At 38.6% G+C, this 22,572-nt stretch overlaps 1 protein-coding gene across 11 annotated transcripts in view; it reads right to left on the bottom strand.

Annotated features, from left to right (window-relative positions):
• TRPM6 (transient receptor potential cation channel subfamily M member 6) overlaps nt 1-22,572 on the bottom strand; it is a 98,282-nt gene that overhangs the window by 4,271 nt on the left and 71,439 nt on the right. For 7 of the 11 annotated variants that reach the window (XM_054810432.1, XM_054810430.1, XM_054810433.1 and 4 more), the window contains 13 exons: nt 21,928-22,040; nt 20,867-20,993; nt 19,870-19,967; nt 17,424-17,482; nt 15,936-15,961; nt 14,078-14,128; nt 11,788-11,853; nt 9,193-9,479; nt 8,855-8,937; nt 8,405-8,497; nt 8,111-8,316; nt 6,132-6,183; nt 693-799 (listed from right to left, as the gene is read on the bottom strand). In XM_054810432.1, the coding sequence (XP_054666407.1) occupies nt 693-799; nt 6,132-6,183; nt 8,111-8,316; nt 8,405-8,497; nt 8,855-8,937; nt 9,193-9,479; nt 11,788-11,853; nt 14,078-14,128; nt 15,936-15,961; nt 17,424-17,482; nt 19,870-19,967; nt 20,867-20,993; nt 21,928-22,040 (1,368 nt within the window). Of the gene's footprint in view, nt 1-692; nt 800-6,131; nt 6,184-8,110; nt 8,317-8,404; nt 8,498-8,854; nt 8,938-9,192; nt 9,480-11,784; nt 11,854-14,077; nt 14,129-15,935; nt 15,962-17,423; nt 17,483-19,869; nt 19,968-20,866; nt 20,994-21,927; nt 22,041-22,572 lie in introns of those variants that run through there. The other 4 variants (XM_054810434.1, XM_054810435.1, XR_008574705.1 and 1 more) reach the window with 4 other exon arrangements.

Genomic DNA, 22,572 nt, shown 5'->3' with positions numbered 1-22,572 from the left:
ATCTCTAGCTGCCACAGACACAAATAATAAAAACCAATAACACTGCAGTTTCTGTTTCAGAATCAAACAGCAATTATTACTCCATGTGGGCACTGAAAGGAAGGAGCTTTCCTCTAGAAAAAAATAAGTGGGTGGAAATTCATCCAGAATAGCAATCTGTTTTGGCTTTGAATCTTTTAAATCTGCTCCACATCAAACAGAGGCACATTCTATCAAATGTAACATGAACAACAGGCAATCCAGCTAAGCAGAAGTAAGGGCTGCAGTGTATAGGACCCTATCCCAGAGCCAGGAAACCTCCAGTGAATTTTTCCCTGGCCAATACATCGGCAATTTTTAGATCGCTACTCTTTGTCATTCTAAAAAATATTGCTGATGTTATCTGTAGCTGTAGTGATGACCCTGGAAAATGAGCTGCCATTTTGCAAAGCAAAGGAAACAATTCAAGGGGTAGAAGTTTTCATGCTGAATGCTAACATCAGGTTGATAGGCTCCAGCCCTTACACAGTTGCTGGGCAAAAGAGCAAGGTAAAAGAGCAATATACTCACATCTGCCTTTGCACAGAGAGAGTGCCTGCTATACTCTCGGCTCAAGAGAATTTTGGTGTTTGAGTTATAGCATGTCTAGGCCTTTACTTCCTTGCACTTAAAAAGTTATACATAGATTAAAAATTAATCTTTACTTTGCATACCAGGAAGTTTCAGCCTCCTGCAGCAAGAGTTACAACGATGCTTTGTGATGAAGTTTCTTATTGCACCTTCTCCTAGGTTTGCTGGTCCAAATACCATCTTTCCAGATCTAAAAGAAATATTATTGAATAATGAATGAACTCTAAATAAAGCCATTGTAGGGGTCAGAGATAATGATGTTTTGCATTTTTTAAATCAGAGATGTTAGCCCTTCATATAAAGATAATCAAAGCTCAGCATACATCACAAATTTCTTAGCTCTGGGACACAAAAACTGTGAATTCTGGTAAAGTATTAGCCTACATATACCCCACCCTACTTTTTCTTCCTGCTGCATATCAGAGATGTTCTAAAGGGAGACAGGGTAGACCCAGATGTTCCTACTGAAAAGCTCAAAGAAAATTTGGGCACAGTGACATTTAGACAACATACGCCAGAATCTGAGTGATGCAGCCACCATTCATTCTCATCAAGCAAATGGTTTGGTTGAGGGTTTTGATGGTAGGCACCTGGGAACAAACCAGCGCTAGCAAGGACTTACTTTTACCTTATTTAAGAACAGAAAGCCAAAAGCAAGCAGTGCCCTAGTCACATCAATATGCAGCATAGAAAAAAACCACAGTACACTGCTGACAAGCAAGGCTTTAAAATGTATTGGCTGCTTCCTATGCTCATTTCCATGTGTCTGCACTCAGGCCAATTCAGCAATGTTACTAGGGGATCCATTTGTGGAAGTGTATTGCATATTCTGAATGAAGCTGACACAATTACAAACAGAAGCAAGCTATACCCACACATTTATTAGAAGTACCACATAATTATGACAAATTCTTAATGTAGTCTGAAACATCAGTGTTCATTAATTTTAATATTGCTCCACCATTATTCTTAAGAATTTAACTGACATTCTAGACATCACGGAACACAGCACACAAGAAACACTTCCAAAGAAACTTTATGAATGCTAGTATTTTATTTTAATGATATGCAGAGTGGAAACAACACGTTTTAAAATCTGAAATCAATTACAGCTCTGAGAAGCTATAGAAAAGATTTTAACTCTCTCAAATCTAGCTATAATCCACACTAACAAAATATATTCTCTCTGAAGGGAGCAGTTTTCAAATACGACACTCTGCCCTTTCATGCAGGAGAAAAGCAATGATTAGCCAAAGCTACTATAGAAAGCTTAGTGTCTCTCTAATTTCTGGCAGACACTAAAGACTATCTGTCTCCTGGATCATCTGAAGGACTCATCTAATCAGCCCTTTTCTGCAAATTAGTACATCAAAGGTGGCAAGAAGTGAAATATTTTTTAAGTGCCATATATACACTTTAAATCACATGATGCTATATAGCTACTTCTATCCCTTATTATAATCTGGTAAAATGCCAGCAAGAATAGAACATGCTTAAGTATTTGCTTGGGCAGGCATAGGAAATGGGAAAGACTTCACTAACTCTAAGGCTACAGAACCACTCTAATACTTCCTCTGATCTAACTGTTATTCCATGCGAAGTGCAGCAAATAGCAGAAGTCAGACTGACAATTTTCTCACTCTGTTGTGAGATAAACAGGGATACTGACTGCAACATACGTGAGGTGATCTTTCCTCTTTACCTAGCACTGACGGTCGTTCAAGAGGAATACTGCATTTAAATTTGGAAAACTATTTCAAGAAATATGGAGAAAAATTGGTGAAATAACAAGAATGACCAGCAGTGTAGAAATCATGACATACATGAAAAGATTAGGGGATGGCCTAAAAAGAATAAATGAATAAATAAATAAATAAATAAGTTGAAGATGATGATGACTATCTTTGAGCTTATCAAAATTTTTTTCTCTATGTCAACAGTACACAGGACCAGAAAGAAATGTTTGAAGAAGGAAATCAAGAAAGATCTTTCAGACAGTAACGATAGCAAACTATTGAAAACAGATGCTCTGGGAAGTTTTTAAGGTCATCCTTGGAAGACCTTAAGACTTGCCTGTACAAGACCTGGAGCAGAAGAACCAGCTGAACACTTTGAGTCCCTTCTAACTCTACAAATATTTTCTAAACAAGGTCACTCTCCTGGTTATTCAAGGCATGATTTTGTCTCCAAGGAGAGAAAAATACCGAGCCCAGCTTTCCTATTTCCCAAGCCCGTGCATTAAGTTGAGCTAATGGGCGTAAAAAACCATGTTCCTCCCTTTGTGCAGAACCTTATCTAACAGTTATGCTCCATAAATGCCTACCAGATTGTACCAGACCGGTCCTGGCTGGCAGGCAGGTAGCACAGACTGTGCTGATGCAAAGAGTGCTCCTTATAGTACAGAGCTACAAATGCTCAAAGCAGACAATAAGACATTTACAGGGCTTTATTGATGTAAGGTAAAGGACTGGAAGGGGGGGGGGGGGGGCTTCATGGCAAGTAGCACCTTTCCAGGGAGGTGCTCAATTCATTTATTCAGTATGTTTTTGTAGATTTAGCCTCCAGTGCACCTGTTTCATTTGTGCAAGTTTCTACAGTAGAAGTTCAGTTCATGCAGATGTTTCATCTGCTGGCAGCAATTCAGCTGTAAATTGTTTGGCTGGAAGTGCACAGCTTGGTCAATATTCAATAGATTTGTTCCTTAAAACACATGCTAATGTGTAGCTTCAGAGAACATGGTCTCCATTTGTTAACAAACCCTTCAGCCCATCACTATCTGCTTGAGAGCTTTCAAAAGGGAGATTAAGAGACCTAGCACCTCTGACTCCTCTTTTTCACATGTTTGTAATGAGATTTTTGACTGCCGGCACCCTTTTTCTCACCTCTCTCAGCAGGCCTAATGCATTAGTTCTTTTCAATTTGAAACTCAGCCCACTATTTTCTTCATCTCTGAATCTGCTTTGCAGACACTCCGCACCTAGCGTGTGTGAAAGCTTTACCCGTGTGGGCTTTGTTGTGGATCTGGCAAGTAGTACATGCTAAAAAGAGCATCCAGAGTACTGCTTATGAGGCAATTCTTCCCAGTCTTTGGGTGGTGCAGGAGTCTGCAGGGACTACACTGTGTCATGACCTTGCTGCTGTACCTTGATTACTTCTGCTTTTAAAGGAAATCTTTTATGAACATTATACCCACATCATTTTATCACTTCGTACATCCTCTGCAGTGCACGTGGTCAGATCTTCAATTATGTTAAATATCCATGAACTTACACAGGTTTACATCAGCTCAGCATCTGTCTGAGATGTCACAGTATCAGGCATACTTTCCAAACAGAGCTGTTATTTTTGTCTCGGTACTCTATATAAAACCAAGACACTGTCAATCACAGAGCTAGAGGTCACATTTTGCCATTACAAAGTTCATTTCAAAACAGTATGCAGGATGCACGAAAGAAAAGACTCATTACAAGATAATGACATGAGCCACTAAATCAGTGGAATTAAAGAAGCAAAACATAAATAATTTAACCATAAGTTGTGCTAAAATTTGAATCAGCCCCGTCAGTCAGATGCCATCTATTTTCTCCCGGGCTTCTAAGAGAAAGTGAGCTCAAAGCAACTTTTGAGGCAGTGCACAGGTTTTGATTAAGTATCTGAGCTACAAATGAAAAGTTAAAACAGATCTTGCTACTGCCAGAGATGTTTCTTTTGTGAGCAAATGAAGGTTAGAGCAAAGACAGTGCTTTTACATTGTTATTGTTATTACTATTTTAGAAAATGTTTCTTAGAATTGGGTATCTGCTAGCTGTTTACAGAATTCATCCACCGTTTCACTGCCTTATTCCTTCAGATCTCCAAATCAAAACAATATAGTTTCACAACTTGCTGTTCTGAAGATTTCCCTGAACATAAGAAAATCAAGCTGGTTTTGATTAATTAATCAACACTTGCTCTTTAACTAGGACTTGACTGTTTTGCAGATGATAAAAAACAAAATAACAAAAAGTTCTGAAAATAAGATCTGTGTGATCAAATTTTAGTAAGCATGACAAAATTATTTAATGACAAGAATAATCCGGAAGGATGCTAATAAACATAAGCTTCAAGATAATGTAGATAAATATTTTTATTTTAAAAAAGATAGGATGAGTTGCCATGTGAAGTACTGTGGTCAATGACTGGCCACAGTCTTCAGTCATAACGATTACAGTTAAAGCTACCACCGATATAAATAATCCACTTGAACGGTAGCAAACCAGACTTTTATACATCTTTAGCAATACCTTAAAATGTTTGCCAACATCTAGCGAACAACTACTTGATTGACCTCTCTGCCTCTCTATCAAGGCTATCCTCATGCTTTTGTCACAGCCCTATGACCTACTTAGGGCAAAGACTTTGTGAGGTGCTCAGCATATTTTTGATGTTGCTTCCAAAATAAATATTATATGGCCAGTACACCTACATTCATAATTAAACATTCATACAACATTAATACAGTCATTTATTACTAATCTTATTAATGAAATATTAATAATAGTCCCAGAACTATGAACCTGCTTTTAAATTAACTTGTTCTGAGTTCTAGGTGAATCATGTGATTTTTCTATAGTCAATTGCCTTTTGTATTAAATCAGACTATTCATATTTATATCTTCCTTCCTTCCAAACATGAGACACCCCTTCAAACAGGTGACATGAGCTGAGCAAGAGGGAGCCAAGCTGAGCACACGACAGTGGAGAGGTAGGGATGCCACTGCACAGCTGGACTGATGTGTGGGTGTAGGAAGACTCCTTGGAGAATAGGACTCTGCAGGACAGCAACCATCAACACCAAATGCGGGACAGCAAATAGAAGCGAGGAGCAAGGTCGCAGGATGGGAGAACGGCCATGGTTCTGATTCTGAAATTTGATGCACGAAGGCAGACTGCTACTTCTGTCTAGTGTCTCTAGTTTTTGTAACTTTCCGTACCTGATTTACCATCTCCGTATCACAGCTCTGAAACTGTAATGTGCAGTATGCTTAAATGCACCACTAGGAGCGATTGGAAACGTCAGAGATCCAGTGGCCCTCTCCTCATCCTCTTAAGCCACTGTGGCCCCATATGCTCCGTGAAACAGCGCCCCACCACGCAGGGGACACCGGGCTGCCACAGTTAAGCTACTGATGACGTCCTTCAGTGCAAATTTGTGAAGACACTTACAGGGTCTTCCGTCTCCCATTCCTGCTCTCCCTGCACAGCCCTGGAAAACTCCTGTGCTCCCAGCACAGCAACACAGACTGTCCCCACCACCTTTCATACACCGCTCACCACAATATTGGGAGCTGGGACACTTACAGCCCCCCAAGTCCACAGCAGAGGACACAGTCTCTCAATTGCCATCATACCTTCATTTAACCCAAACACCATGCAAAAAATAATTAAATCTCTCACACAACACATAAAAAAACCACCCTAAATATACAGACTGTAGGCAAAACATCTGAAGTGAATGATAATTTTATCAGAAAGAAACCTACTTTTTGTCTTCAGGTTTAATCACAGATGGATCTGTAAGGTTTTCCCCGACACCTACAGCAAAATCAACAGTGTGTGTTACAAAGGAAAGTAGTCACAATTTCATAATCTGGCACTTAAAAGTGTAATTATCCATTTTATTTGTGGATCATAAAGTGTCATAAAGTGGTCATGAGTTACAAGAAAATGCTATGAGTATAAAAATCTGTTAAGTACTGGCAGACATATAGAATTCTTATTATGGTCTTGAGTTCAGCTGTTTTGAGTTTTATTTATATGTAGATGGAAGGTTTGTGCTAATGCACTAAATATTATGCTGAAACTCAATTAAGCAAAATGTGACCAACCATAAGACTGCTATTTAATTTGGAGAAAAGGTATTAATCAGATGTGGATCTTACTGATACCAATAGACCTACTCTCAGATACATGTTCTCTTCAAGGTAACAAACACAATAAGTCACAACTTCATGATTTGCAAATGCTTGGGTCTGTTATCCCTTTTTTCTTCTGGGTGGCCATGAAAGCATGTTAAATAAATAATTTTATTATGATACCTGAATGCCAATACCTATATCTCATTTTTCCCCAAACTAATGACATACTACCATTTTACCAGAAAGCTCTCTTTTTATATCTGAGGAAATCATTGTGCTTTTACACTAACGAAAAAGTCCATGATCATATGATATGCAATTATTTCTATTTCAATAGGTCACTGGTGGTAAATTTATATTCTGCAACAAACACCAGCAAACATCATGGAAATAGCATATTGTGATTGAAATACGCCCAAATTGCAATACTCTTCAATGAAGGTCATTTCACTTAATGTAAATTAGACAAAATATGGTGCATATGTATGCAGAGATGGCCCTGGTATTATGTAGTAAATGGTAATAGACATTAATCCTATTAGAACTCCAAGGGGAGCAGCCCCTGCACTTTACCTAAACTCCAGATTAGAGAACTACAAGATAAATACAAGGCCAAAACTAGAGCAGATTTCAGTTTGTTTGACATGGAAACTGAAGCTCCAGTCGATGAGATTTACATAGATGTTTAAATTCTCCATGTTTGAGCCAACACAGTTGGTCTGGAACTGTCGAAAGTTGTATAATAAACCCCAGCAAACTTCAGACAAATTCTAGTAGGTTATGGTGAAGACACACTTACTCTTTCTGTATTTTTTTTCATGTGCAGCTAAAATCAAATGAAGGCGAGGATGGAATTATAGGTTTATTTTGCATAATAAGCATGTCTTTTTGTAATTCACAGCTTCTGGATGCTGTAAAATGTAAATATGTTAAGTCTCTGTCTACCCATACACATTTCCCTTGACAGAAATGACAAACAATAGTGTTTATACTGTTTGATGGGTGCTGTTCATCTTCTGAACATTGTCAACTGTTTTATCTCTTTAAAATATGCCATGTTCCCACTTACACATGTACGGTAAAGTGATCACATGCTCTTTGAAGGAGTCACCAGACTTTGTGAACAGCATTCAGGCTTGCAGCTTATGTAAACTGCTTACAGATTTATTAATATGAAAAATGAAAAAATACAGATAGCAGTTCGCGCTCTTCTGACAGATGTACACATACATTAAGTGTGCATATATACACAGGTACGCTTGAATCTCTGTATTATTTCTGTATCTTCATAAAAGTAACCTAACTGTGGAGCATTTTTTTGGAGCTGGCTGAAATGTTCTTGCACACTTTATCTACCTGCTCTTTTGCCCATTCAGCCTAGACATATCTGAAGCCAAATTATTTTCCCATTACACCTACATTAATCTAGAGTGTTTCCGTGGATACTCATCTATCAGTGCCGCACAACAGATATCCAGGGTTTTCTTGAGCTGCGCCAGTATGTAAACGAGAACAGAATTTAGCCCATTCCTCCGTATTAAATTCTCTTTTGGGAGAACTGCTTTTCATTGGGTTTCAAATAGTGATCCTGTGCTAGCAGTCACCTTGCAAATCCAGGACAAGGAGCTCCCCACGGGTGTACACGTAGGTCCAGTGAGAGAAGGCCAGCATCAGCTCTTCCAGCAAGCTGCTGGGAGTAATCTCGTCTCCGTTGTTGTTGTTGTATTTCCGAAACTCACCAGTCATGTACTTCTCAATGGTCAGCCACTGGTTCGCTGAATGGCAGTAGATGAGGAAAACTTCCAGGAACCTGTAGATATAAATGCTGCCTATCAGGAGCTGGCAGGGTAATGAACCTCCTCACAGTCAGTACACGGCATGACGCAAAGTAAACATACCAAAAGGAGGACACAGCTTCCCCTAGCTGGAGTGTTTTGAACAGCAGGAGGTACCAAATGGTGGGCAGCAGAAAGGCTTTCTTGGTTTGATAACTCTCAAAACAAAGCACTTGATCAGAAAGTACGGTTTATGGACAAACAACACAATCTGTTTTACTCCAGCCCCCTGTATATGAGCTCTATCAAATGTTCTTATGTTAATTGTATAAAAGGCAATTCTTGCTTAAGTCTCAGGAACAGTGTTATGAAGAAGCTTATTTTGGCATGACATGTAGCTATAAAGACAAAATTCAAAGCTGCCTATGTTTCCTCTTAAAAGGTTGATTAACTGTCATTAGACTAAGTAGAGGGTATTTCAACCCACTATACAAAAGAAAGCTGCACTAGACCTGGGACACGGCTGAGGAGAGAAACCGTTGGCACCTAATACTTAAAGACAGTGATTTTTACCTTGGCGTATAGGGAATAGTATGAGGCTTCACTTGATTGAAGGTATAGATTAATTTCTGGGCAGCCCTTTGCTGTTGGATCTCCTAAAGAAAATAACGCAATAAACATTACTTCCATTTTCATGAAGAGTGGTGCCATGACTTTGTCAAAACAAACAAACAAACGCTTGATTGTATACTGTTTATAAATGGGAGACATATTTTCCTCAAAACCTTTTTTCTTTCCAAAAGATAACATCACACCACATCAACCGTGCTGAAGACATTCACATCTAAGCAGCATAACATTTAAGGCACATGAAGCTAGACCAGTCAGTGTGCCTTCAGGTCTGAACTCACCCTCAGGCAGAGATGTAACACTGTGCCATCATGAAAGATCTTTTGCCAAGTCTGAACCACCTCTGGCAGAAAAGACTTCACAATAAATACTTGTCCCAACTTTAATATATCATTCTCAGACCAAGTACAAATGACCTTCATGGCCCTCCGCAGACCCCCATCCATCTCCTCCTGTGACAAGACTTGGATCATCGCAGCCATACCACGCTGGGACCAGGAAGACATGCTTTTATCAAGGTTCATAGGTGAACTTTCTTCTAGCCGATAGACCGTCACTTCCTCTCCAGCTTAAATAAAAGGAAATTTTGTTAGCAGAAGTCACACATTGCACAAACAGGAGAGAACTGCATTTTGATTTGGTATCTTAAAATAAGATACCACGTTACGTACCTTTGTAAGCTACACTTTAAAAGAGCTTTTTCTATCATTACTGTTCATCCGTGTGAAAACTCCCCCAGCCTAAATATACACTACTTACTACATACATTCCACTTAAGATCTACTGTGATAACAAAAGTGGTCCAAAGACCTTGTATTAAGCCTCTAAACAGAGATGAATTTAAGACCTCCTGCACACTTCCACACAAAGCTTATTGATTTATATAGACCAGAATATCAATCACATTTGCCACAGCTTTTTAAGTACTTAAAGATGGTTGAGCTTTAAAAGTAGATATTTTTAAAGGGTTACCATTTTATCTCCAGTGTGTGAACTTTATATATCCTGAGTCTGGCTCCCTCTGTTTATGCACTTATGTGAAAGGGGAATTTTTAGTAAGCCTTTTTTTAAGTTAATAAAGATCCATTGAACACTCACACTATTTTCCTTGTACTTGTTCTTAACAAAACAAAAAACAAATAAACAAGGGAAACAAACATACACAGCTCATAATAGTTATCGACTACAAAATTAAAGAGCTGGAGAGTGCCACCTTTTGACACAAACAGAGAGCTGAGCTCTTTTAAAAGTGGTGACTTGGCCACAATGAGCCAAGGAAATTAGATTGAAAAGGACATGACTTTCTATGGAGAAAGGAATCCTAGGAGAACAAGCTAAAGCAAATTAACAGGAAGTTACATGTTTGGTGTTTTAAACTAAGATTTGTCTTTTTCCTAGAAATTCCAATGTTATTTATACTACTCAAAATTTCAGATGTTCTGTTCCTGCTAATAACATTTTTCTGAAAGCTGAACAAACCTGGTGAGATATAACTCAGTCACAGTCTGTCTCCCTACATAGTTGCAAAAGCATTCCTCTTGCAGCATAAGTGAGACACCTTTCTGTTGCCATTATTTGTAAACTAGCAAAATGGACTGATTTTTTCAACCTGGCTTTCCTTCTTGCAACTCACACTATTTGCAATGTTAATTCATAAGAAACAGGTTTTCACTGGCAAGTGTGATGAGGTAACTACATCTGCAAAACTGCAAAGAATGGTATAAGGAAGGACAATCTGGATTGAGATTAGTAGATTTCCTCCCTGCTCCCGAGCCTACCTTCACCAGTTAGCAGAAATGTAGATGCTGTTGAATGCCATAATTTGCATACATTTTAATTTAAAATAAAGCAATGGAAAAGCCAGCCTCTTACATAAAAGACAGACACTTGAATAAAGATACTATAACTAGACACACTTTTTAATCTTACATTAATTCTTCATTTTATTATCTTTTGACAATTTAATACCTAGAAAGGTGTCTCCTGGGAGCTTCAGGATTAGAATGTTCAATATGCTCATAGCTATATTAATTATCTGCAGCAATCTGGTCCCAAGAATTCCTATGATGCTGCAAGTATCAGCAATTTAGTTGCTGTGAGACAAAATATTCTACCCATTGAAAAGAAGGCACCTAGATCTCAAGTGTCTAGAGGCAGAGCTTCTGCCCATACTGCGCGCTAATTTCAGAAGTCTTCCAAACTATTTATGTATTATTCTCTACCACTCTTCACCAGTTACAACACTACTCTTTGTTCCTTGGTACACTACAAGTTTTCTGTACCAGGTACACAAGCAGTGCCCTTTCCACCAATACCTGGTTTTCTTCTTTATAGGATATCCTATACATATATTTACATGTGTGTGTGAGGGAGAGAGAACAGAGAGAAAATGCAGATATTAAGGTTAAGGGCAATCTTTTTGCTGTCTTCAGCTATCTTAATGATAGGTATAGAGACAATGGAGTTAATTAGAATCATCTCTGAGCTTGACAGTAATCACATGAATGCCACCAGCTACAAGTTACAGCAAGGGAAACCTCAACAAATACTGGGAAAAATACTAGGTTCACAACGAAGTCAGTCAAACACCGGAAGAGGTTGTCCAGTGAAGCTGAGGGATCCCCATTTATAGACATATTCAAAATGCAATTGGACAGGCCCTCAGCAACCTGATCTGAGTTGGTCACAGAGGGAGTTGGACTAGATGACTTCCAAAAGTTCCTAAATTACTGCATGACTACAGTTCTATCCCAGTTCATCTCTTTTAGAAAAAAAGAATTACTGAAAGTGATCTAAGGAAATTTCTCAAAGGCAGTCTTTAAAAAGATAATGCACTGACTATTTATAAAGCACTAAACGTAAAAGTTGGTACTCACCAAAGAGCTGGACTGGTGTAAATGGTATGGTCTGAGCAAGTCTCATTAAGTTGTTTCTTTCAACAGCTGCAAACAACATAGATATCACTACTATACTGAACAAACAACAAGCTGGCCGAGTTTTAAAAACATCTGGTGGCACTTTACTGTAGTGTACAAAGCCAAGGAGGCTGCAGTGTGATCCCGTGTCGGATATGATCACCATTCCACCCAGCCAGCAACTTCCCTTTGCACGCCCATAGCATCTCACAAGCATCAGCTGCCACTCTCTCCCCCATTCATTGATTCCCTTCTTCCAAGGAATCAGGCTCTCTGGGATAAGCCCCTTGCACCCTGGATAGAAGGACTGCTAACTCTTCGTCCTTATTCCACCAAGGGCTGCCGCTACTTCCTTCTCCTGCCAGCTCCAGTGCAGCAACACTGTCAGGCTCAGAAGCACCTGAGGATTTAGCAAGGCACCACAGGAAAATCCAAGCTTGCCCTGCACAGAAGACTGTTCCTTCATCTGGGCTCCTTGCCAAACAACATCAGTAACATTATTATATCTCCCTAATTAGGCAGCTTATTTCTCAGGCAAACACCTTCAAAACTTCAGAGTGCCAACTAAATATTTTTGGATTTGTTCCCGCAATGACTCAGTTATCTGGAAGGGGGAGAGAGGTGTGAAGTAAGCTGCAAAAAGTAAGACTAGAACAAGGAGGCAACTCAGATGCTACAGTGCTGACTGCCTAATTTCCCTATTCAATGGCTGAAGACAAAACTAGCGTCCAAAGCGGAGAGTGAACCACATCAGAGTTGTGTTTCTCTACAGAGTAACCAAAAAGCTCTGATGACAGACTCTTCCAGAGATTGGTCACCATCTGTCCTTCTTTTTAAGATTGCTTCTCTGACCAGAAATTAGAGATTATTTAGCTCAGAAGGAAAGAGCAAAAGGGACCCATGACATGCCAACCCATGAATTAGGGTCCTCATTTGAAAAGATCTGCATTTCAGACTCCACTTCAAGACTTGTTTATATATTCTGAATTCAACAACCATTGGTTAACATGCCTGAATAGTTTTAGAGCATGGACTGAAAATCAAGGTCCTCCCTTGATGCCTCACTAGGAACATGCTCTAGTCACGAAATTAGTGCATAGCAGGGACAAGGATGTGAACAGGGGAGCTGCCAGACCTCTGCCATGTGTCAGACCCTGCCAGCACACACTCTAGATCCTCCAGAAGCAAAAGTGAAGTGCACTTGCACCACCTGCTGAACTTGGGTCAAAACTCAAGTTCTTTTGGGTGTGCAGAGAGGCAGAACTGTATTTGCCTGCACAACATGATAGCAAAAATAATGCATAAGCAGTGTATAGTGCAGGATTTCAATATCAAACTTTTGGGCTTAGTTGGCTAAATTCTATCCCGATCTTCCTGAGGAAAGATAAGCCTACACTGGAAACCTCTTGAGACGTTTGTCAACTCATAATGGGAACCACTCTCAGCTGTGCTAGAAAGTCCTACCTAATCTTAAATAGCATGCCTGATGAGAGCCAAATTAATCACTGCAACAATGCCACGATGTTAGAGAAATTACTCCTGTACCCTGATTACAAACCAAGAGGAGTTATTCCCCGTGAAAAATGTGTGATTTTTTGAACTTCAGGAGGCTGCTAATGCTTCTGGTTTACCCTAGGCTTCCCTTTAAAGGAGGCCAAGTCCTACAGGCAACAGAGACATCTACTGGCAAGCTCTCCGCTGTTCTCCTCCGGGAAAAACTGAAATCCCAGCCTTGTGGGAAAATCTCTGCGTACTCACTTCAGGAAAAGACAGGACTGCAGGCAATTAGCATCCAAATGATTTATTCCCTGCCAGATTTCCAGGAGTTCATAGGTATATAAACACAGATTAAGTAGTACAGGACCAATTAACTGAAGAAAACAATTCCAGAAACTACAAAGGAGGATGTGGGAGGTGTGAGGGGAAGTGACAGCTATAAATAAATGAGTGCCTCTTCTGCTCCCCCAGGAATCGGAGCTCTATTCATTGTTTCCACTGATATTTTGAAAGCGATTACCTACATTCTGCTCTGGATTTGCCAGAAACACCCAGAATGGAGCAATTAGCAGCAAGAAAATAATTCACAATTTCCTCACAGGAGCGTTAGGCATGAATTAATCCAGAACCTTCTTAGCAGTGAGCAGTTGTGCAACTCTTCAAAGTGAAAATCACAGAGCATGACAAGGGAAGAACTAATGTTCTTTTTAATTTGTTAAATTACTCAGCTATCATTCTGGTGCCTCCTGCTTACCTGAGTAGTGATGATGCAGATCTTGAGATGTTTTCAAGCAGGTGAAGATATCTGAAATGAAGTTTAAAGGATCATTACATTAATTATAACAGAGATAAATGCATGATTTTTTAATTCCTTCCATCTCAGAGTTTGTCATGAAACAGATTAATCAGAATTAGGATATCAGCATTCTAAAGAAGACAATCACTAATAGGCTTTAACTATGTCATAATGTACAGTATATTGGCAGATTTCAGTCATCAGTATAATATAGCCAGATGACTTATTTATTCAGAGAAATGGTGGGAAACTTGTGATATTAACCTCAAGGACATGTAGCTTCTCTAAGCCAATTACACCTGTGGGACATTAAAAGCACTTTGCTGTCCATCATGCTTCACGGCCTCCCAAAGGCATGATTTTTCAAACTCCATCCCCAGTCATTAAGCATTCCATTAACTATACTATTACGCCAAAGTTATAATAATAATGCCCCATTAACCCACAACATCTCAAATGCTGTTAAAATATAGAGAGACAAACAGTTTCTGTGGTTACATATTTAACAGGCACAGACAGATCAAATTTGGTCCAAAAATCTTTGGTTTACAAAAAGTCTTTTTAATAAAACCAAGATTAATGAGCATATTTTCATTAATTAGATGAAATCACTTTGTTATATTGGAAAACAATCCTTCAAAATGCCAGATTTCAGAAAATAAGTATACTGCACTACTTTTAATTCTGAAAAATGAGATAACAAAAACTGAATCTTCATCAAAATATCTGAACATTACACTTTTCTTCTTGGTGTATTTTATTTGCTTATATTCCCTTTTCCAGTGAAAGAGATCTTAAATAAAGACCATAAATATATGTTTGGGGAAAGGCCATCATTTCCGCTGAGTGCCCTTGGTGGTTCCAGGTCCCTTTTACTCTCTTTCCTGCTGGACTCAACTAGTTTTGTTGCATTTCGTACGTTGTAAAACAACAAACATGAAAAGAGGACTTGGGGGCTAAGTCATTCCTTTTGAGGATGGAAAAAGTGGATTTTAATCAAAGCAATGGTGCACTCTGGAGAGTAGCTCCACAACCCCCTATGCTTACAGCAGCGTGCTTCAGCACCGCAGCGTTTTGTGCACAGCCGGACCCAGAAAGAGCAGTGCTTGAAGGGGAGATAAGTCTAAGAACAACTCATTTCTGCATCACAGCTAGCCTCAAAAAGAGATAGATGCCCAGCTGCTCAGCTTCTTACAGCTAAGTAGTATGTCAGGAAAATTGGAAGATAGACTAAAAGGCAACAAATAAAATGAAGTTGTACTAGCACTCTACTTTAGTGCAACAAAGTCATTCCTTGCTACAACCTTGAGTTTCTTCATTGGCCATTTCATAATAAATTCAGTCCTTCACTGATTTCATAATTTCAGGAAAACCATACAAACAGAAGAATTACACCAAACTGCAACTTGAAAAATCAAGCATATATCAAAAATTTTATATCACAATCTATCCTCAGGAATACACTCTGCTTTAAGTCAGGAGGTCTCTTAGACTGCCAAGGATGAAAGCACCACCATCACCTTAAAGAGTTTCTTCCTGCTGAAAAGGACAACATTACTGGGCAGACTAGAGTAAAAATAGATTTATTTTCTTTTAAGATTTTTGTAGTTTTCATGAGAAAAACATGTTCTCATAAAAATAATCTTTCAATTTAAAGTACGAATTAGTAACTAACATATGAAACAATAGCTGAACATTTTCCTATAACCCCTCAACTATAGTAAATTAACTTCCTTTTGGGTTTTGTACTTTGGAATTGTCACAGTGAGATTTGCAATGAGGAATGAAAATGATTGACAAGCAACCAAAAACTTACTGTCAGTTTCCTCTGAAGTTCTTAACCTGTTTAAAAGCAAACATTTGAAATTTTACTCCAAAATTTCTGTCATTAAGCTAACACTGACACATAAAAAGAGGTGTCATCTATGTGAAGGCAAAACAACAAAAATTTGATCAGCAATCATAAAACAAAATAACCCTCAGTGCGACTTTGTTCATTGCAATGATCAGAAAATAATCTTCAGTTACTGAAGAACAGCCAGATTTTTCTGTAAGTTTCTTTCTCTGCTTTATGTTGAGCTGCTCTTACGATTCTGCACCATTGTTCACACCATTTACACTGCAGTAACAATAGTGGTTAAAGACCACTTCAATCACATAGACAATTGTTCATTTTTCAATCAATGCTGAGATGTATTCAGAGCCACATACGCCATTACCGTTGCCTGCACAAACCCAGACTTTTTAAACTGATGGTCCTTTGGATTAGCAAGGCTGCAGAGAGACTACAGCAAGAGCATTAACGATAAAGCGGTCTTTGTGACAGAAGACAGCGGATATGATTCACCTCACAGACCAGAGCGATCCAACTGAAAACAACAGACTAAGTGACAGAATCAGGCCACTCAATGGCCTGTAAGTCCTGCTGGTAAGTATGTGGTTTGCCTACTGCCTATAAATGACTGGGTTAAAAAAAAAAACAACCAACAAAAAACAACAAACCCCCACACCACAGGATGGGTAAAAAACAAGGTATCTTTTTTCCTCTTCCCACTGTGAAAGCACATGGGATGTGACAGTTTTCTAATGTCTTTTATTTATTACATCCACAGTGACTAAGTAAGAGAGATATAAAAGAAATTGATGAAAATAGGAAAGAAAAGGAAAAGGACACAGCACTGCATGTGGAAAAAATACCCCTAATATTAAGATAATGATCAATCGAGCTGGGAAAAGAAATAATCAAAAAGCCCACAATAAAATCGAAAACACTTTTGAAATCAGTGCACTTTCACTAAATAGATTCAAAGTTTAATAACTATTGAAAACCCATTGAGAAAACCAAGCTGATTCTAAATATTTTGTAAGTTTGCAGACAGTATGAAAGAGATTAATCAGAAAATGAAAGAAGCTTTCAGGAGCTGCTAGCATTTTAATTATTAAAAAAGAAAACACGCAATTTGCACAGCAAAAGCACATGCAACTTTTCATGCTCACTAGATTGGAATAATGGCTAGTTAAAGATGCTATGGTGATCTTAGTGATTGAATTAGAAAATTGGATTATTGTTAGAATAAAAAGGGTTAGAATAAAATTATATGCTTGTTTAAATGGGTCTCCTTTATCTCCATTAATAAGGCTTCTTTTTAAAAAACTTAAACAGACTGAATTGCCTTAACTCTTCATTTCACACACATTTCTCATCCGAAGTATATTGCAGAACTGAAGTGGAAACCTGCAGAAAGTATAGAAGTCTCTTTCTAAAAGCATGTGATGAATATCTCAATACACTAATAATACATACGAGGAGTTCCTGTTCAGATTACTTTTCTTGGTGGTTCCAAATACGCTATTATTCAAAGTCTGTAAAGGAGAGAGATACTTTTACTGGTAAAATCTGCACATCATCGTCATATACACACTGTGCAACTCGAAAAGGTACAAACTTGAAAACGCTTGTTATCCTTACTGTTAGCATGAATAATGACACTGACAGGCAGGTGAATCACAGCATTGCCATATTTACACTAAAATGGAACTAATTTGCTTACATTACGGTTTTCCATGCTGTCTCCATACATTTGAATAACACACTCAGGTACCCACCTATATCTCAACACCCTCACAAAAGCATGTTGAAGGTCTTCTAATATGGACAGTATTAGAGAACTCTCTTTATATTGGAAAATTCCAATTTAAGGCTAAGCTTTACAGTTGTTGAAAATAAAATGTACCCTAAACCTCTATAACAGAAGAAGGTAACAGACTGAGCAGCTTTCCAGTGATATTTAGATCACATATTTTCCAGGTCTAAGAGTTAAAGTACTCAAATACTCTTTTAAACTTCCAGCCATATTAGGGAAAATTGAGCCAGCCAGATCCTCCTAATATGCTAGTCAGAAATGGGATTATTCTTCTGAATAGTAGTGAGGAAGATTTTGATCCTCAGAAGAAACAGAGCCCCCCAGAAAAGTTTGAAGAGAACAAAGTTTAAACATAAATTAACTAAAATTCAGCTTTGAGTATTATCTGAAACTTAACTCACAATTTTTTTATTTCACTCGTGTTTTCACCTTGTAGCTTGCTTTGTGAAAAAATCTTTAACAAAACTAAAACTTTCCTACAGACACCCTTGCTATGCTCCCTGCTACCCAACAGGAGGGATTTCTGAACCACTAGTGGTCAATGGGTAAATCTGAGAAGCACCACTTCAGGAAAAATACATTTCATTAAAATATATAATACTCCAAGTTGAACAGTTGGATGCAGCCACATTCTTGCATCTCAGTGATATATATAAACTCTCATAATACAGACAGGACTTAAAGAGAGGCATGGTGATTCATTGGGTATTAGAGGCTGTATCTTGAAAGAATAAATAATTTGTTGGCATGCAAAAAAAAAAAAAGTTGGAGTTCCAGAAGTGACTAGTTTCAGCCCAACTCAAATCCTCCTGTAATCAATGGAATTTTTCTGAGAACTTTGAAAATCCCACCCTTGAGTTTTACCCAAGACATCTTAATATGGGTTTCAAATTACTTGGTTCCTTCACACAGCTTCCCTGACTGTACCTTTATTTTGTTTGTCTGACCCTGTGTTTCACTTTTGAAAGATTTATTGATTTATACTCCAAGCTCAGGTTTTACAGAACACAAAATCAGTAAATTTATTTCTATTTCTCTCTCTCGCTCTACTCTTTCATACAAAAACCTGCCATTTTTGAAATTTAGATTCCAGCTCTCTTCCCTGATATTTGGGATTCAAATTCTACAGCACTCAGAACAACAGATCTAAAACTATCTAGTTTATTTATGTTCCTTACAGAAAAAAAAAAAAAAAAAAAAGAAAGAAAGAAAAAAGAAAAAGTTAGTAATAGCATTTAGAGTGAAAAAGAAACTAGGCTTTTTACAATCACCATTTTAATAATCAAGACTGCTATAAGTAAACAGGCAAGGAAGGATGCTGTTGAAAAAGGAAGAGGAAAGGATTATTTCATGGTTCCTTTCCTTAATTTATTCTTTGTTAATTTCCTTTCATACGTCTGAGATACCTCTACACAATGTAGTGAAAGATAAATTTTCTTCGATTATCTACATGACTTTAAAACAGAGAGAAGTTTCTATAATCCAGATTCCTGCCCCCAGTCTTCAGGAAATACAAATTGGTCTAGCTCCACCAAAGTCAATGAGACTGTTGATTTAGATAGGCAGAGGGACCTTTCCATTATGGAGCTGCAAATTAATTCTGATAAATAATAAGATATGGTGTTTATAAGCCAGTGGTTAAGAAATCTGAACTTTGCAATGATTATTTTCAATATTTAAGTCCCATTTTGCAAGAAATAACTATCTCTGTGTGATAGACTGAGAGCTAGCTAACTTTCCAAGATGTACTTCACTCTGCTAACCAATTCTGCCCACAGGTTCAAGACCAAGCTGTGTGCTCACTCATTGCCTAATGAAACATTAACGCACACGTTATTTCTGACCAACTTCTTCATACTCAGAACCACTCTGTGACTCAATAATTTAATATCCTACTTGGATAATCTCAATAGAGTGTTAACAGCTGTTACATTATTCATTTACTCGCACACATGCGCTGTGCCAGCAGACAACAAAGGTCTTAATCTCTCAAGAGGTATTTCATGACAAAGAACCTATAGTGGCAAGTCCAGAGACGCCAGCAGAGCTACCCTGGGCTCATCCCAGCCAAAACTATGTGCTAGAATGTGTAATCTTAGGTCTTACCTCTCGAGAATGCCTCAGGTAATCACAGAACGGTATGGTATGCCTACCGATGTCTTGATTTTTCATTTTCTGGTGCATGTAACTGAGACGTTCCAAACCTAGCCAAAAGAGCAGGTATCAGCTATTTCCAGAGTGTAAATGAACAGCTCTACTGCTACCAACTAAACTATGCAGTGCTATAAAATAAATATCTATGTACCATGTTGCCCCAGCAAACACGTAATGGGCTATAAAAGCAATAACAGAATTTCATAAAGTTAAAACAGACTGTTTCCTTTCTCTGTCAGCAGATTTCGGAGGAGTGCAGCCCTTCTCAGACCTTGCTGTGCTGAGTCACAGCATTCCCTGGTGCTTCTCCCAGCAGCTCACAGGATGAAGCCAGTGAGCCACATCATAGCAAAGCTGAAAGATAAGATGAACTATGCAAAAGACTTCTGAGAACGAAAGAGCTGGAGAATTACTAAAAGAATGCTATTGCCTTTTTTTTCCAACAGAGATGATACAGAATTCATTTCTTCCCTTTGGAGGATGTGTTTCTGAGCAATGAGTAATGAATAATGCATGCAGAGGATCTGTCAGCAGGTACAGTATCACAGCACTGCCTGTGAGCGTAAATGCCCTGAGAAATTCACGAGAGAGTTTATTTTTGCAATTAGCCAAGATGCCACTTTAGAAGACACCTCAGGAGAGGAGACAAGGAAAACATCCTCCCTGCTCTCACTTATTCCTGAGGATTAGTACTGTACTATCTTCCATGTGAGACAAGGCAGCACTCCCAGAAAGATTTAACTGACCTTCCATCCAACCTATGGCCCTTTTGTCTCTGCAATGACATAGCAAATAACCAAGTCTTGTGTTCTTGCAACCTAATGCTAATTCTGTAAAAATTATACCATGAGGTGAAAGTGATGGATGACACTTTCAATTTGTGAATTTTTATTTACTGCTTCTTTTTAAAATCTATTCTGAATTTCACCGTCTGCAAAATACCACATACTCAACTGACTGAAATTAGACACAGTGAGCCAGTTCTTGCTGTGTTTCTCTTGCTCATCCCAGACATTGATCTCCGCTGGCTCTGAGCTCACTTGGGTGTTCTGGGGACAATCATCCACTCTAATCACCTGGCAAGACACAGACAAAATGACACTCAATTTATAGGATGACTAGCACCTCTGCAGTTCCTCTGACAGTCTATGACGTGGCCTTTCAGAGCATCACTGAAATGCCAATGACTGAACTTGCTCCCAACTGAGAAACAAATTTTCCCATTTTTGTTACAAGTTGCAGAAGATACATTGCTTTTGTCTAGTAAATGCTACTAATGAAAGATCTAGCACTACAGCTTTTTAAAACGAAGTTTGAAGTCCCTCAGAATACCGTCAGAGGTATTAGGTGTCAAAGTTCAAGTCTAAGATCTGTTGCTGACCTGAGCATCTTATGTAAACAAATCAGCTTTCATCTCATTAAACAGAGATAAATCTTTCCAGCTGACAAAGATCCTGGGAATCCCTTTATAACTTTATAAACAGATTTTTATATATGTACACATACAGACATTTATGAAACTTGCCCCATACATATGACACAATCAATATGCTGTCTGCAATGTGCTAAATGTTTGATGGTTTCAGAGAAAACACTGAGGGACCCTTGTAGGCAGGAGACAACATTAGGAGGCCTGGCTTGCTTGTTTACAGTTTTACACTGCCTGAATGTGGCTTACCACTCCTTCAGTCTATCCTAGATCATATGAAGCCTCCCCCAAGTCCTCCTGCCAGCTAAAGTGCAAGGACTGACAGCTTTCTGTGTAAAATCGGTAACACCCTTGGTATAATATCTAGCAAAGTCCATAGATTTCAACACATTCAAAACTGAAATCTCACATATTCAAACAAAAGGGAAATTGAACCAAAGCCAGACATACAACAAAGATGCCCCAGTTTATGTGCAGCATTTTAGATGTATACATCTTCGACTAAGCCACACTGCAGAACTGCTCTTAATGAATGAAAAAGACAGCTATGGGGTATGTGATTCTCTTGCATTTGCACATACCGGCACCTGAAGGGGTTTTTGATTCTTCTTTCCTCTCCCAGACTTTCTGTCTCTGTTTTGTTGTTTTGCTTTTGTTGCCTCACTGTGGTGCAGCTCACTGGAATGTAAAGACTCTGTGAAAAAAGAGTCAAAAACCACCATTAAGCTACAGAGCTTTTATTTACTAAGAAGAGATGTGATAAGACAGAGTTGGCAGATCTCCAAAGCAAGCTGAGAAAGACTTGTGACACCCAAAGCTAATACTCATGCAGTTCAGTGCAAAGATGTGCACCAACACAAGATATAAAACAACAAATGTTATCCATCATGTCGTACTATTCATACTTAGAACTGGAATCTGCTATATTTTAGCTGTTGGTAAGCAAATCCTGCGGTGAACAGGAAGGGTTTTAAACTGGCTATAAAAATGTATACGTCTTCTTTCTCCATGCATCCATCTGACCTACGATACTGGTAATGTATCTCTTAGGGATTGTGTAATTTATTTTGTCTCCTGTAACTCTTGCATTGCATCCTCAGGGCAGGAGACTTCCCCAGAGGAACCACTGTCCCTCCATCACCCCAGCAGTGTAGCCACAGCCATAAGGATCCGGCGAGATGAGGAGAATCAGGGTGGCTGACACACAGGTGCGGTGCAGCTTGGAT

Source organism: Grus americana, chromosome Z, assembly GCF_028858705.1.
Source record: "Grus americana isolate bGruAme1 chromosome Z, bGruAme1.mat, whole genome shotgun sequence".
Taxonomy (NCBI): Eukaryota; Metazoa; Chordata; class Aves; order Gruiformes; family Gruidae; genus Grus; species Grus americana.
The sequence above is the reverse complement of the archived record's forward strand: the minus strand, read 5'-3'. Positions and strand labels throughout refer to the sequence as shown.